Here is a 17,576-nt window from a genome sequence, read left to right as displayed (position 1 = left end):
TCCCACCCACCGTCGAGCTTTCCGTTTGTTCTCTCCGCCTGACACCTCCAGCCTTCATTATGAGGCAAAGCACACACTATTAAAACTACAAAAGTAGTTCCAGCACCATGCAGGAGAAAACATAATCACTCATAATTGACTGGTGAATCCGCCGTTTGCTCTCTCTCGCCCTCTCTTTCTCTGGCAGGTCTGAGGATGGCATGAGGGGCCATTACGGCTCACTAAATTTCCTATTAGGGCGGCGGTGTAGTCGTCAGCAAGTTACAGGTCCCATGGCAATGATATTTCACCTTGCCTGTGACTCTCTTTTTGTCCTGATAATAATACCTCTAGTACGACCGGACTCTCGCTGCCTACTTACACCACGGAGCACACACACACACACACAATAACACATAATTTAAGGCCTTCGCTGTCAGCTGTATGCAAAAAGCCCTCGCTCATCTTTTCCTTCTCCATTTATTCACCGTTTAAGTTTCCCCAGTTCTCCCCTCCCGTCTCGCTATCACTCCAGGCTTCCTTCCTTTAATGGGACTTAGCCTCCATCTGCTGTGATCAATATGGGCTTTTATTAAACACTGCTCTTATGCATCTGTGTGTCCGTCTTTTTGCGCGCGCGCGTGTTATCGGCCTTCACTTCAATAAAAACTCCGCTCCAACAATGTCTTTACTGAGTCAGAGATGCTCAACAAGGTCTTTGGAATTTCTTTTTTTCATTCATCGCTTTGCTTGTGCGAGTGTGTGAGCATGTATGGACGCTGTGCTAAACACGGCAATTGTTACCAGGGCATATTTTTTTCTTTTTTCTTTTCCCAAACACTAGGCTAAACCCAAAGGCACGCGCGTACGAGATGAAGCGATACGTGCGCCCATCCCTTCTTTCCCTCGTTGCGGCACGCGCAGCTCTCAGCGCATGCACAGGAAGTCCTTGAACCAGAGGGTGAAGCGCAGAGGTGCACGCGCGCACATACACACGCATGCACGCCCTCGCGCGCGCTGTATTTGTGAAAGCGAGCTGTCAGTGCTGCTCTCGCACACCATTCATCACAAGCTACTAATTCTGTTAGACCATTGTCGAGCTTTTCGCACCCCACGTTGCTCCCTGAAAACTCAATCAGAGGCTAATGCCCCCCACCTTCCCTAACACGAGTGAGCTCACTCTCAGTTTCTTACTCACGCGCACTCACAGGGACCCCGAGGGGACAGCGGTGGTCTTGCACGACCCCACCAGCCCAACTCTATAAGTGTGGCTCGAATCTGATAGACAGGAGCCGCACGGGCCAAGCTGCTGGTGTTGAGAGTGGCTGCGGTGGAAATCCAACACCTAAAACAAAAGGGCCGCACAATCACCGCGCGGCGTGTAATTATAATCTGTGTTGCGTACTTCGGAGTATTTTTTTTTAATTCAAACTCACAATGATCATAATTAAGCATTATCTTAGTCTCCTTGATTACAAGACAATCCTTTCAGAGCTTTATTTTCTAATGTAAAAAACGCTGATGTGAATGTGCTTTGATTTATGGTGGGATTTGTGCGGTGCACTAAAAAAGAATAAAGAGCACATAACCGGTGCAGGCACTCTGCCACCTGTGCTAGTAGATTTGATTAGTTAATCAGAGGAATCACTTTGCCCAGCTCGGCTTTTTTTAAAACATAATTACAGCACCAGCTAGAAAAAGAAAACAAAAAAAAATTAAAAAAAAACGAAACCTTATGACTGCAGATGTTTCAAGGAGCATCTCTGTACTGTCAAGAAAGAGAGGTATTACAGAAAAGCTGCGGCGGTAAAGAAGGGTTTTGAGAGGGAAACCAGGCAATTGAGCATGCCCAGATGGGGGTGTGGAGGTGTGGAGGCGTGTGTGTGTGTGTGTGTATATGCATGTGTTTGGGGGTGGGGTGGGGTGCGGGGTTAGGCAGAAAGGCCAGACTAAATTTAGCGCCACCTTTTCATTCTCTAATTATGAGATTAATACATCCTGTCACAAATGTCACAATACTACCCCGTGATTTATTATCCAGTCAACCAGATGGAGAGATTGAGCCAGAGAAGGAAGGAGGAGAAGAAGATTGTCTGAAAGCAGCTAATCAGCATGCATGTGTGATTGGGCCCGAGCCTCGACTGTGCAGCGAGCGGCCGGTCTGCGCCTGTGTACATAAAGTCGGCTGTATGAGTAAAGCCCGGATTTATTGATGGAAAACAATGTTGAAGTTGAATTAGATTCTGTCTGCTTCCTTAACAGGCTGCTATTTAATGAGTGGAGAACACAGAGGAGTATGGACCTCCACACACAAGCATATGTAGAGCACCGGACTATGGATCGTGGCCGTAAAGTCTGCCCTAGGCTTCGGGTCTAAATCAATGTCAAAGCCTGATCTTATTTCATCTAATGCATGTTTTAATCATTCTCTCCTCCTGATCAATGCAGTTCGGATGTGGCCATCACGCACTGCTGTGGGAATTTACAAGCGCTCCTTTTCTCCTGCCCGTGTTTCCAGACGGACATTTTACGAGGCGGTGCACAGTGTGACAGTAAATCTCTTCCTCCACTTTGCCAGAATGAAATCTCCCAACGCTGCTCTCTATGCCCATATTTGTTTGTCTCAGTGAGCCCGGACGTGCAAAAAGGAACTCGCGTCGGCCCTGCCAAGTCAACGTTCTAGTCTCTTTATTTTAATAGTGTCTGGAAGGGGCAATAAAAGAGAAGTGTCTTTATTCAATACTCGACAGTAAAGCTGGATGTGGGAAAACTTTGAAATCCCTGAGTTGCATTTATGAAACAAATTTAACAGGCTTAACATACTTCTCTGTAATTGGAATTCAGCAGTAAATGAAAAACAAGCAAAAACAGATAACAACAACAACTACAAAAAAAATAAATGTTTCAGTCCGGAGACTGATTTAACAGGCAGAAACCACTCGTGAATAAAGTTTACACATTTTCTATTCTGTTCAAAAAAAATAAAAAATACAAAGATATTTAAAGTATTTAAACTGCCTAATTTATGTCTTGTTTAATGCCTGCTTTCATAACCACTTGGCTGCTGCAGTGGCCTCTTGCTCGGTCTGCCGATAAAGCAGCTGACTGCCAACAATTTCAGAACGCTGCACCCATAGCACCGACAAAGACCAGACAGAGGGAACACACAGTCATTGCTATGGTGTCCTATTAGTTTAAGAGCTGAATTACTGAATTATCTCTCAGCGGGGCTTTCTAGATGTCTTACAGATGCTTCAGATCCTCCGCTCCTGGCCTGACTTGTCCCAAGGTCATTGTCTGTATAATGATCTCTTACAGACCTTAAAACATGTCTTTTTAGTCTGGCTTTCAATTAAGCCACCTCTCCATTTGTACTCTATTTTAAGCTTTAATCGCTGGTGTTCATAGCTGTGCAAATCATTTTAGGGGTGCAGATTAAAGTAAAAGATGTTTTTTTTTATTATTATTATTATTGGCATGTGGTGACTACTGAAACGTTAGCGGATGGAGATGGTCGGCGTCTCTTCACGTCGCAACATGTAAAGTACTCGCGAAGAATAAAATAAGACAACCTTGAATAAGTAAATTGTGCCGCCTTTGCATTGTGACAGGAATAAATACCACTCTAACTCTGAATTTAAATGCACATATCTTAAGACTTGGAGGGGTATTACTGCGGACAATTCTTGTCGTAATGCAGCATGTTCCTCTGTGTGTACTAGAAGTTTTTCTTTTCATCTAATGCATGTAAACGCGCTCAAGCGAGACACACACACAAAAGAGTTATAGAATCACACATAAAAGCGTACAACAACATAGCCCCTTATCTATGTAAGCAGGAGTTTTACTGCTAAAACGCTGTATTCAAGAAGCTCCCCTATACCGCTAATGTGACTTTGGGTGCTAATTGTGTTGAGACTAGCAAAGGCACCAGGTATTGTGACTGCTATCTATCAAAAGGATCACACTTTTTAATTTGTTATTGACTTGGGTTCTGTTTTGTTTGTTTTCCAGGCTATCCAGCTCCTCAAGAATCAAAGGTTTAAAAATAGTACGCGTAGTTAGGCAGCCTGAAAAACGGAAGGAGGGAATAACAAAGATCCCAGACATGAGGCAAAAGAAATCAGTGATTGTGCAGTCACTCTGCAGCCGGTTGTCTGGCTGAGACAAAATATTCACACATAAGTATAAATTGTAGTAACCTAGAGTTTTTTTTGTTTTGTTTTTTTTAACTGTCACTGTTTCTCTGGGCTATCTATTTTGGTAGCGGGGGGAATCTGCTATACGGCACACGTGCACGCTCATCCGCATATATGTTCGTGCCCTGAAGGGGAACCCTAGACCCTCAAACTGGCACCTGTCAGTCACGCTGCCGAGCTGTAGTGAGCGCACAGAGAGCTGAGTGAGAGGCGCAGCGTGAGCGAGCAGAAGACAGAGGAGGAGGCTTAAAAGATGAAGAAGAAAGACGGAAGAAGAGGGAGATGAAGGGGAGGAGGAGGAGGAGAAGCAAGTGGAGGTGAGAGTTCTGAAGATTGTTGGAGACGCGGCGAGATGAGAGTGGTGCAGCATGCTGTTTGGTGTTTTAGCACATCACCGTCTTTTTTGATTTGTTAGCATGTGTTTATGATGTTGTTTCTCTGTCTGTTTCTGTCAATCTCTATTATTAGACCCTCAGATCCTCCAACCTGCTGTTTTGACACTCCCGTTGCTCCTGTTTCACACTTCCACTCACATATGCAGCGGATGGGCTCATACACACTCTCCCTCCCTCTCCCTCTCTCTCTCTCTCTCTCTCTCTCTCACACACACACACACACACACACACACACACACACACACAGAAAATAACGTATGGAAAGATAATGACAAACTCATTCAAATTTAGCACCCAAATGGCCTGGGGCCCCAACTCCCGCTATGTTCAGTGGGAGTAAAACCTTTCCACTGCCTGCTTTGAGACACAGCGTGTCATCAGCTTCAGATGTTTTGTTTTGAAGGAGACGCAGGCAAAGGTGACGGTGTGATTTCCTCATTCCCAGCGAATAATTAACTAAGGACTCGACTTGATCAGACACATGCGCTCACCTGGTCTTTTTTTTTTTTTTTTTTTTTTATCGGTCTGCTGCGCTGCCTCTGATCTCTTTCGCGTTGGCAGAGACACCAGCGCACAAGCCTGATCTAAATCTCTAGCCTGTGAAACCGTGAGACGAGCCTAAAGGAGAGAGAGCCGATGGTTCCCCTGAACACTTCTATAGATGGCAAACGTTTGAAGTCTGGAATTTTTATTTAAATGACTTTGATTTCACACACGTTCCGCTCAATCACCAATATAAATGTATCTAAGGGAGCGTCTGGCACAAACACGCATGGATAACAGTTTTTTTGACGAAGTTTCTTTTGGGAAACAACTTTTGATCTTCTCACCAATCAACTCTCGGTGACATCATACTGCAGGCGAATGATTATCACAATACAGAGCTGGATTAAGAAGCTAATTTTACAAGGTCTGGAAACGCCGACGACAGAGTGCTCAGTGGCGTTCTTCTGGCCCTGAGACAGAGAGAGAGTGAGAGCGGCGTCTGCAGCTGATATCTGTGCCTGCAAGATTAGCTTGGTAATTAACCACAAAGCAATTATCGGGTGGTTGGATGAGAGGAGCGTCTCAGGGAAGGTGTTTCTTGACGTGTTTAATAGGTGTTGAGTAGTTTGATCAGTCGACAGAAGTTGTCTCTGATTCGTGGACCCGCAGTCCAAAGGAGGTTGATCCACAGCTGATACGTGTGGCTGCCGAGATTTCAATTAATTAGACTGTTGCTCTTCCTTCCATCCACTTTTCATTAACCTCCATTGACACCTCGCGAAGCTCATGCACAAGTTTACGACTGCGTCAGGATTAACAAGGAAATGGGAAGTTGGCAATAAACAAAGTTGCCAGAGGAAAGAGATTCCCCCTGGGAACCTCACACTCTCACGCTGGCAGGGGAGATTCAGAGGAAACAACAGAGAAGATTAGCTCTTCTCCGACTGCATCTTGGGATTAGATCACAAAAGCTAAAATGCACCAGCGTTGCTATCTCCAAAAAATTTTGGTTTTAAGACTGACAGACCGGTGGTGAGCTCTCAGCAGATAAGTGGTTTAAAAGGGTGGAGTTAGAGGGCTTTGGCTAAGTACAATCGATCAAAATAAGGATAGCTCTCTGGGGGGGTGTCAAACCACTGTTCTTCAGATCACAAACAGACTCAATCAATAAATCCAACTCCCTCGCTATTCATATAATGGATGTGTGTTTGAAATATGGCTGAAAGATTTGAACCATATTGACCAACCCGTGTCAGACTCATACATGCATTCTCACTCATGATAAGAGCTGATTATGATATCGTTCTGATTCAACCTCCCCAGCTTGTTCTCGCGCTCTCATCAAGCCTTTCACTCATTTCATCCTCAAATCAGAGGTATTTTACTTGACGTGCTCAATCGCGCTTTTTAGACGTCTTACCTGATTCGTCATCGGACTTGTTGTCGTTGTCGGAGTCGGTGAGAGTGAGGGCCGAGTTCTCCCGGCTGGACACTCCTGAGCTGCGGCGGGACTTCACCCCTCCGCGTCCGGCCCACAGCTGGATGGCTCGCTCCGGAGACAGCGGCCCCTCCGGGTCCGAGTCGGCGTCGGAGCCAGCGCTGAGGGAGTAACCCCTCTGGAGGAGGCCCAGGTCGGGGCAATAGGGAACGGCAGCGGGGTGCGGAGGGGGAGTTGGCTCACAAACTCCCAGCTCAGCCAGGGTGAAGTTGCCTCCTGTTAGGGAGAGGTGACAGACAGACAGGTGGATGGTAGAGAGCAAACGCAGTAAACGGAGACACTTGCAGTGACAAAACAAACAGTGTAACAAAAACGAATGCACGCGCGTATCTAGAAAACAATCTCACAATCAGACGCAGAGAAGCGCACTAATTATGAAACTATGGAGGCGGAGGATGAAAATTGGGCTTTGTTGTGGCAGGCGAGGGGCGGGGGGGTGACGCAGCATGAATCAGGCACAAAATACAAACTAGCTGCTGGAAGAAATGTGTACTGGCCTGCAGGCCTGTTAAGGCTGGCTTAGAAGGCCTGCCTCCCTCGCTTTACTGATCCACATTGGCATTCATGAGGTGTTGATGTGAGATCAAAGAGCTGTTCACTTGAGGCCTCTCAGACTGTAGTGGAGCCGCTTTGCTGCCTTCTGGGTTTGATCATCTCCCCACCTAGTTGCCATCACACGCTGGACCCCGGGCTCCCTGAATACACTGCAGTTTGCTGCAGTACCAGCCCTGCGGCCTAACACGCTCCCCCTCAAGACAAACCGACTTGTCATGTCCAAAATAAATATATAAAATTATCCAAATTAAAGCACATCAAAGGAGATCAATAAACAGCACTGCAGCCCAATTAAATCCAAGCTGAGGAAAAAGCAATTAAGGAAAAAGGCATGCTCAACCAATTTATTCTCTATACTAATTAAAAGAGTATTGTGGATGCAATCGCTCACCATCAGCTGTTGGGGTAAAGGGATCGGGGGGGAAAACAGTTGTGATTCACTTCATTAGCAGTTTGCGAGGGAGGGGAGAGGAAGAGGCGAGCGAAGAGAGGTGGGCATCGTGGCGGTGCGCCGCGTGAATCAGTGCTCTGGGAATCACACAGCTGTGTGACTGGGTTAACTGTGACTCATCAGGCGTACGGACGCAATCAGAGAGAGAGGAATTAAACAGATGAAAATCGTCTGCTGGATCTTCACAGCTCTTCACATGTCCTCGCCTAAACTGGAGCGTCGGACCGAAAGTAATGGAGGAGGAGGAGGAGGAGGAGGAGGAGGTGGGGTCCTGAAAGGAAACTTAGCCAGGAAAGTGGTGAACAGCACCATACTTCTACTCAGACAAACAGATGGACTAGACTAGAGGCAAGTGCATAACTCCACAGGTGGATTCAGCTAATATGCTACAGCTTGCCAAGCTTCCGACCAGCGACAATGCAGGACATCACAGGGTTTTACCATTCTTTGACTTCCGCGCTTCGTTGTCTTTTCCTCCCACTTATCGTAAAGGATGACAAAGGGAAGATTTTCCTTTTACAACATATGACATCAGGATCTTGTTACAGTGTATTTATAATTTACACTACAGGATCTAACTATTGTCAGTGAACCCATACCTGAGAAGAAGTATCGTAGCAGAACAGGAGAGAACTCCAGGAGGCCTGGGAGAGAGCACACGGGTCCTTTAAACGTCAGTCAGCAATTCATCCTGCTTGCTAGAAAAGTGTCTACTCCACAATCACAGCTAGAATTCTCTTTGTGCAGATCAATCCATCCAACTACAAAGACAATAACTGGGCCACAAACACAACTAATCTAAACCAGTGTTACACGGACACAGTTACACAACATAAAAGACTGTATGATATGTGCATATATATGTGTGTATGTGTGTGTGTGTGCGTTTGTGCTTACAACCAATATCTAATGTTACATCCCGCAGGACACTGCTCTGTTCAATTAACATCCCATAAGTACCGATTATACACGTAAAACCCAATCTCTCCTTATCATCGTCAGCTGTAGACACAGCCTGATGTACCGTGTACTCAAAGAAAAGACGGATTGGCGCGAGGGGTTGAAGCCGACGTGAAAATCCATCTCAGTTATTCAACAAATAGAAAACCAATTGCACGTGTGTTACATGATATTATGACAGATGTGGGGGCCAAATGTGGCGCTGAATTCTAATCAGATCAACGGCGGCCTGCCTATACGACTCTTCTGCTGTCATACTTGCGCTAATCCGTACTTAATGCGTTCATCAAGCATTGTGCAGCAACAGCAGCTGCCTTGGGCCACGTACATCTGTGTTTCTTCATTATGCTCTTCATGTATGTGCTGACATATAGAATCTGCGGCATGATCTGATGGCAATGAATATTTAGCTCTGTCTTTGTCTTCAATTTCCCCTATAAATATTGAGTGACAAGGAAAGTCTATGTCAATCAGCACTCCCTGGTCTTCTAGTAGTTCTTCAAGGCTTCGAGGTGTGTTTGGGCTCATTATAATGCTGCAGCATGAATCATTGTCTACAAAGATGCAAGCCAGAGGGAATACAGCATGTCCCTTGGTCTGGGTGGAGTCGATTTTGTGCAGGTGTACTACTCTAAAGTAGGCAAAACACCCCCAGATCCGAATATTCCCAACACTATGTTTCACTGTCGCGTTGTTGCTACACTGCGCTATTATTCTCTCTCTTCTGTTGCTAAATCTCAAACTTCATCCGCTGTTGGATGAAAATCCAATATATTGGCCTTGTTTTCTCCGCTAAGAGGTGGTTTGAAGACTCTGGTCGTCCTCTGAGACACCACCAGGCAAGATTACGGTTCGAGTTAAAGTATTTAATTAAGGTTTGGGAAATATTGACGCATTTGGTTGCAATTACTACTGTACTTCACTGCGGTACGGGGAGCTTTGTCGTCATGGTTACAAGAAAAAACACCAAAATAAGCACTTAGCACTGAATTTGGGAATGGTTTCTGCAAATGATAGAGGAAGCTGATGTTGAGAGTTCCTTTGGAAAAGGTCCCCTGCATAAAAGTCCAATTCTGTGCTGTAGCAGAGTCACCTGACTTCTTGCTTTGCTCTAATAACAGTTGCTACCACTAAAAGGCTTTGCTGCTTGATTATAAATATATACCAAAGGCTGAGATGATTGATACTGTTTCTAAGGAGGACAGCTTCATCTGACAACGCAGTGCGGCTACAGGCACAGAGGCTGCTGCCTTACGCTACAATGTAGGTTATGGATTTCTCTAGTTATTCACATGTGCACACGAGAGCTCTTTCCAGGACTTTTACACTGGAACAGAAGCTTCTCCTGTTCTCCGACATCATCTGTATCCTTTTGGCCATCACAGAGCCATCATTTGGTTGAAACACTGCATGAGTGAAGCTGCGATAATTTCCTTCACCTGCGATACATCATAATTTGAAGTATGTACCGCAGGCAATGTCTCCGAAAAATAACTGACATGGGGAAGTGGAAGCATCTTGTTGGAGCTTACGACAATAGAATAATGTGAGTGGGTATGCCATTGGCAGTGATCCATTAAACCAAATGTATTTCCCTTGATAAAACTCATTATGCATGTGTGCGGAAGCGAAAGTGTGCAATCCGCGGTGCGTGTGTATGAGTATGACTGTTTGTGAGGAGACGGCTTTGTGGGATAGAGGGGCCTATCATTAAAAAATCATTTGTGCTTGTTAGCGGTTTGACAGGCAAAGTATAGGCAGCAGGACTCTGCATTATGCTGGTTGACTTTCCCTCACCCCACTGTGTAATTCTGTAAAGGATGTAAAGCAGGCAGAGCTTGTGGGCTTCATTGTCTGCAATTATGTTGCTTTTTTCCAGATCGACTAGTTTACAGTGCAGGCCACCCTCGGACATGCCATTTGTAGCATTCAGGGGAGTGCCAGCTCGCAACAAGTTCTGATTTGCCCTGAAGTGTTCCACCAGTGAACCTTGGTGGAGGATGCATCAAAATCAGGAAGCAAATGCAATTGTGCACGGTAGGTTCTCCAACAATCCCCCGAAATAGCCGAAATTACTGTTAACAACGGTGAAAGTCTTATTTTCTTTGTCACAGCTAAGGAAATGTTGGAATGTGCGGCTAATAGCAGCCAAAATGTGTCATTTCTTAATATTTTCCATTTTCATTTGCATCCAATTCAAAATTCATCTGCACAGCACTTTGGTTTCCTGGAAGAAAATGAACTTCTCTTTTGTGTTGTCTTTTATGTGAATTCTGAAGCAATAAAATGTACATATATATTCCTTCCTAATAAAGGAGAGCTTAAGTGAAGAAATGTTTCAACGGACGCGGGAGAAAGAAAGACACAGAGAGAGTCGGGGAAATTACAAAGCAGAGAGAATCTGGACCCAACTTCAAGGGGTAACATATTCCCAACTAAAGTTCTGCCCCTTTGTCTCCCACAATATTTCACGCTGTCTTCAGAAGTCGCTCAGAACAAAATGACTTCCACTTGAAAAATAAATAAATCCTCAGCTTACTACTCAGTACTCAAAAAACTATTAAATAAGGAAGGAAGGAGAGCAAAGCTGGTCTAAACTATTTCCATAAGATTTTCCACAAGATTGGTATTTTGATTGGTATTGCAACAGTCAAAAAATTACGTAGGAAATTGTGCTATTATACTAACAATATGATAAAAGCTACATGTTGGCTATTTACTGCAGCTGTGACAACCATACTAATAATATCTTTAAGTGCCTCTCAGTCTATAATACAGACGAAGTTCCTCTTATCTACTCCCATACAATACTCCCATACGTCAATTAAATTAGCGCATGCTGTATTATGTGATGTAGATGTTATCCAGAGATGGTTCCTCATAGTTTGAGTGAGAGGGCTCATAAATAAGCTCCCGTTATTTAAATTCATTTTGCGTCAAAACAATGAAGAATGGCCCACAGTTTAGCCTGCGCAGACTGCCGTGGTGTTTCCCCGCGTGAGAAAAAAAAAAGATGTCCTTCCTCTTAAGTCGACGGAGGAAAAAACACAGAGCGAAACAAAGAGTGAGGAAGGCTGATGACGAAAAAGGGGGATCGTAAGATGAGGAAGGGAAGACTGATGAAATCCTTGGTCATGGTAAACACTTTTTGCAGGGAGGGAGAAGGAGAGGGGATGGAGTTGGAGCAGGTACTGTGTCTACACCAGAACGGCGTGCCAGTATAGTGGAAATAATGAAAGCACCTGAGCAGCCATAGAGCAAAGAAGCCAAGGTGGCATTAATCTGAATACATACAATACAAGGGTCAAGGTTCAAGGTCACTGTAGTCTGAGTAAGGGAGACGGGAATGGAGTATTATTCTCAAACATGCGCACACACTCACACACAGAAAAAAAACCCACAGTGTAGCCGTGAAGAATATTAATAAACAGTTTCACAAATCAGGGTTTCCATGGTGATGTGCTGAAGTAGTGTATAAAATGAAGGGAATTCTACACGAGTGCATATGTACGCACATCAGTGTGGGTGCTAATGAACAATACCGCTACTGATATTAATAATCAAAAGTCAAACACTTCAGGTGCACAGGTATGGAAAAGAAAGCAGCACAGCATGTTGACATTGTCATACGGTTGTCAAAATAAGGAGAGTTTTGGATCCACTGAGCGGCGCGTCCGGTTTTCATGAAGGACACTAGAGACCATGTCGAGTCACGGTTAACTTTTTGTTTGTAGCCACAGTCTTTCATTGATGTTCAAGCCACTTTCATCAATATTTCTATATTAAGAATGGGTTAAATGACAAGGCGCAATGTTTAAACTGTCACTAGTCCTGACTAACACAACCACCGTCACTCAGTGAAATATTTTAGTGTCTTTGAGCTTGCTGTCAATCTCATTGTGGAATCCATAGCTTTTCTGTGTTTGCTGAGCCTCGGTTTTCTCATATCCTGATGCAGCTGCAATCATAGAGCAGCTATGTGCTGCACACCTAGCACCAAGCGACAGAGGGTTAAAGTTAGCAACAAGCTGTGGAGCAGCTTAAGAGATGGAATTCTTTCAGATGCTGATGGACATATTAAAAAAAAAAAAAAGTAAAGTCCTAAGTTAGTGCTTTAGTTGCTAAAGGTAACCATTTGGCAAGTTTGAATTTTCAAATTTATTAAGTAGCCAGTGTACAGATATTGTTGAAAGAAGGTACACACAGGGGGATTTTCAGTGTCACCAGCATTAATATTAAGGAATCAATCATGTGGTTTTAGTGTTTATCTAAATGACTTGTCTCAGTCATCAGCCTTAGGACCATACGAGGAAAACTGTATTATTTTCTGACTCTGTTTTCCTGGGTTTGAGAAACAAAGCGGCATGCGGTAGTGGAGTCTGTCGAGTTTAAAATGCCATCTTGACATCTGGAACATAAGCATGCATTTTGCTCTTAATGGGTAAACAAAGCAGTTGCACGCAAGCTAATCCTTCAACACACTGACAAATTCACATTAATGGGCATGTCAGGTATAAATGCAAACTTTGGTTAAAATTAAAGGGTCTTTTCATTTAGCATCGGTAAACATTATCCAAATTAAATAAAGCCGACGAATTTGAAGGTGCACATGAATGCGTTGTTTCATTAAGTAGTTTGGTAACTGTCATCTATTAAATCTTCTCTTCAACTTTACTTGTCTCAGAAAGTGCTTTCTGCTCCTAGTGAGTGAGTGGCAGTAGCCACGTTTGTAGAACATTACCTTCACTGTGTAACTGACATGTTGTGACAGGATGACTGTGCACACTGACAGTCAACCTCATAGAGATTGGTGTTGATTATCAGAAATCTATGTTTCTCTCTCTCACACGGACACACGACATACACCAATACATATCCCATAGCATGTGGCAAGTCATTAACACCACCATTAGCAGCGCAGTAACGACCTAGCAGATATACTCCCAATAGGAGTGTCATGGTCAAACACTTCCCACACCTCCCAGATGACATCCGCTCTTTTTGGTTCCCATCTGAGCCACAGGGGCCCTTACACCTCCTAATGACGAGCCCAAAATAGGTGCGACAAATGTCATCCATTCATGGGCTTCTGGTTCTACTGCTGCCCAGAGGACAGCATTCTGTGTTGGACAGGACATGACGGGACATGACACAACACCATGCACTCTGGAGGAGATGTTGTCACAGAGAGGTGTAGCTCTAAGCAGTGAAACACCTCTCATCCATGAACAGGGAACCAAAGTTGACTAGACTGAAGCATGGTTCGTTATAACATTGGAACACCCCACTTACAGCCATGATGATAAATCTGTATTAAAAATAGGAAGTAGGAGGAAGTATTCATATTTTTGCTGGAATATTTGGACAGGGACTGGAGCTAAATATGTTCACTGCAGAGTGGTACATTTAAACCCCGATGGTCAAGCACCTGGTTGGTGTTTGTGTCAAGTTACCTCTGTTTTATAGTTTTATAGTTTATATTGATTATAAATTGCTGTCAGGCTCTGCAAAGTGGTCCAGTGGTTAGCTGTGAGACCACAGCAAGAAGGTTCTGGGTTGGGCCTCCCCTGGCGTTTCGATGTGGAGTTTGAATAACTAAATGGGTCCAAACATGTGGTTCTGGTCACGGACCCCACCTCTCACGAAACTTTTGATAAGCTCTAGCTTTGGATTTTTAAACTACATTTAGGTCAACTGTATTTACAATATTGCAATATTTTTTTCTACTCCAGTAACACCAGAGGAATCACGTTTGTCACAGGCCACTTGTGACAAAATGGTAATAAAAAAGAAAAACATCCGTGGTGTTCCTGGTCAACAATGACCAATTTCATTACAAGCTATTTCACAATCTGTCAACCAATGCACTGCTGGAACTTATATGAGTGTGGTCATCATTGACAACATTAGATGGTTTTTGCATGTGCCTTACAAACATGTGTTTACCAATCCCATCACATGATCATGGTGTCCTCTAAGGCTTCAACACACACAAAAACAACAGCATATGCAGCACCCTAGAAGAGAGATAATGCAAAATAATACATGGAAATATTCTGCAAACAAAGATTAGTAAATGTAACAAATCCACAAAATCTGGGTTTGACCCCCATTCTCACTCTGCAAGATATATTAAACCGCAGATAACCATAGCAACAGCAATTCTGCTTTATGCTATGGTATTGTACATTTACTTGCGAAATTGATTTACATGGCGTAGGTTTTAAAAATAAATGAATGACTTTTAAGCAGAATCCATATTTTCGCCAGTGCTGAGTGATGATGGCACAGCTGCATCTCAGCATGACAAGGTGCACATTATTGTGTATTTTGGTCTAATAGAATTCCCCAGGTGAATCATAAGGGCAACCCTGGCCAGGGTCGATGGTTTAATTTTGTATTTGTGAACTCGAAGATGTCTACTGTCTGCCCAGAATGTTCAAGTGGCGAAGTATGCGCCAGGAAGCCAAATCAAGGTTTAAATCTTGCATTTCTGGAGACTGCACCAGCTGTGTAAATGTTTCAAACCCTGGTCTCACACCGGGCGAGCAATCGGATTCATAACAAAAACAAAAGATATTCAAGCTCACTGAATTCTTACATGTTCTTGTGCCATGAAATATCGGATGCGTCTTTCCCTGTACCCATACCATCATTCCCTATGTGTCTTTATCTCCATGGCAATCTCATGGTGACTGCAGATTACATGCAGCAACGTCAGTTGAAAAGAATTTTCTCCATGGTGCTGCACTGATATAATTTCTGTCACTAAAGCGAGGACAAAACCAACATCAAAACTGATATAGACTTGTATAAGAAATGCGGTATATGTCGGCGCACACACCACAACACACACACATACACATTTAAAATCTGTAGCTGGGGAACATGTTTAATTACAGCCCAGGAAGCAAGAGACTCTGCTGGGAGAGAGAGCGGGAGAAAAAAAAAACACTTGATAACAGTGACATTTAAAATCTGCCTCATTTATCAAAAGCTGCCAAAGCAGAGTCAAAGAGGGTCATTATATAGTAAACATAGATTAACTCAACTCTAACAAAACCCACACAAAATTGTCTGATAAGTGATTTTTATTCCAAGAAGATTGCAGATGTCAGCATGCATTTCCCTGGACGCTGTCAATTAATTGTCTTGTTTGTTACCCAATATTTGTGCACATGTGTGTGTGTGTGCGAATAAGAGCCAGCAACGGTGCTAAATAGCTGCCACCTTCGGCATGCATTTCCCTGGCCTCTTCCTATTATTTGTCTCATTTGTTACTCAGTGTTTGCATGAGCGTGTGCATGCACCTGTGCCAACATCACTGCTAATAGCCAGCACTTTCCCTTTTTATAGCGCAGACGGCATTTGACAAACTAAGCAGAGGTGTATTTTGGTCTGCGTGGATGATGCCAAGGGCACTTCAGGTTGTGACAGATCTCTACTTAACACCAAAACAACTAATAATCACTCGCACTCTTTCACAGACACATCTTACGCAGACACGTTGGCAATGCAGAGAAAAGAGGCAAAGTGAGTGTACAAACTGGGCCACTCCGACATGTACAGCACCTGAGTGAGTTTGCGAGTGCCAAATGCTGGACCAGATGTTGCTCTGAGTTATAGCCCTCCTTGCCCGTGTAGGGGCCACATATACAAACCCACATGAGCAGTTTCCTGTCTAAAAGAGCGAATGTGGGGACGGTTTTGAGTGGGAGTGCGGCGGAGGAGTGGAGTAGAGTCGGCCCCAGGATATTCTTCAGCAACTCCGCTACTCTATTGCTGCAGCTACGGGATGCTTTTGAGTGTCAGCAGCTGGCGAAGGCACAGAATGCCAGGGAGAAGACAAAGATAAAGAGGGATAGGAGGAAGGAGGGGAGGGATTGCATTTAATCTCGCCGCCATTTATTTTTAATAGCATGCAGCTGCTTTGTTCTCTCTTTGATCATCAGCAGTCCAGGTTGACTGTAACCCAGTGGAATGCAAGGACAGTCATGAGCATGGATATACACAGACAATGCAGAATATACATTTTCTGTTGTCTTTTACTTGTTTATTTATTTATTTATTTTTTTTGTACTGCAATTATTTACCCTCAGGTTTCAATGTCCAATGTAACTGTGCACTGCAGTCCTTGTCACTTTTGGCCATGCTGGTGAGCCGTGACGGGCTGCAAACAGACATGTGCTCCTTCTGTGACACAGGATGTCACCAGCCTCTGCAAGCGATAAGCATCGCCGGGAGGTGAACATGTAGTAGGTACACAACGTTTCCCTAATTCAAACCACCACTGTGCAAGAGTGTTGACCAAGAAGTGAAAGTCGCCAGTGAAGCATCAAGGACAAGAACACTCACTGGCTTTCTCACCGGCAGTCAACAGTTCTACATGTTGGAAGCCCTTAAAATTCTTGTTGTAAGGACCGCAGGCATCTCTACTAAAAATCACACACTGGGTCTCAGCAGTGGCGGAGGAGTACAAACATGTACCACTGTGTGCCCACGACATGTTTGTCTTAAAGGGGAATTCCACCAATTTCACAAAGTCCGTTTTCAAGTCAAAACATTTGAAAGTTATTTGTGGCTCCCGAGGGAGATGCTTGAAGTCTGAGCAGTTCATCAGTTAAAGTGGAAACAAGCGATCTTGCCATACTTACAGTATAAAGCCCCTTACCCCTGCATGAAGCTACACCTAGATATCCAAACAAACTACTGGTGATTGATTTGCATATATTATCTATTGTGTCTCTGACAGTGTTACAGGAAAGCAACGTTGAGTACTCTTAATAAAATTAGGTCTTCAGAGGTAGTTTGCACCGTACAGACGTGTCTCCTGCTAAGAAGTCATTTGAAAAAGTCTCTACACTCCACATAATAGACTTTATCATTCAGGTTACTTTCATCTTTCCATGGAGGACTCTGCAAACACTGGCACACAGGAGGCTACGTTCTCAAGAGAGTTAGGGTTAGTCCCTGAATCTTGCTGAAGGGGACACATTATGAGAGGCTGCTGCTGCTGCTGCTCTTGCAGATACTTGTAAATCTCCCCAAAGAAT

General features: G+C 44.0%; 1 protein-coding gene across 4 annotated transcripts in view; it reads right to left on the bottom strand.

Annotated features, from left to right (window-relative positions):
• The window catches only part of tenm2a (teneurin transmembrane protein 2a), a 199,958-nt gene that overhangs the window by 122,612 nt on the left and 59,770 nt on the right, over positions 1-17,576 (bottom strand). For 3 of the 4 annotated variants that reach the window (XM_047584605.1, XM_047584606.1, XM_047584607.1), the window contains exon 4: positions 6,480-6,773. In XM_047584605.1, coding sequence (XP_047440561.1) covers positions 6,480-6,773 — 294 coding nt within the window. Of the gene's footprint in view, positions 1-6,479; positions 6,774-8,162; positions 8,208-17,576 lie in introns of all 4 variants that reach the window. The other variant, XM_047584604.1, reaches the window with a different exon arrangement.

This window comes from Mugil cephalus, chromosome 5 (assembly GCF_022458985.1).
Source record: "Mugil cephalus isolate CIBA_MC_2020 chromosome 5, CIBA_Mcephalus_1.1, whole genome shotgun sequence".
In the NCBI taxonomy this organism is placed as follows: Eukaryota; Metazoa; Chordata; class Actinopteri; order Mugiliformes; family Mugilidae; genus Mugil; species Mugil cephalus.
This window is presented reverse-complemented; position numbering and strand designations above follow the sequence as displayed.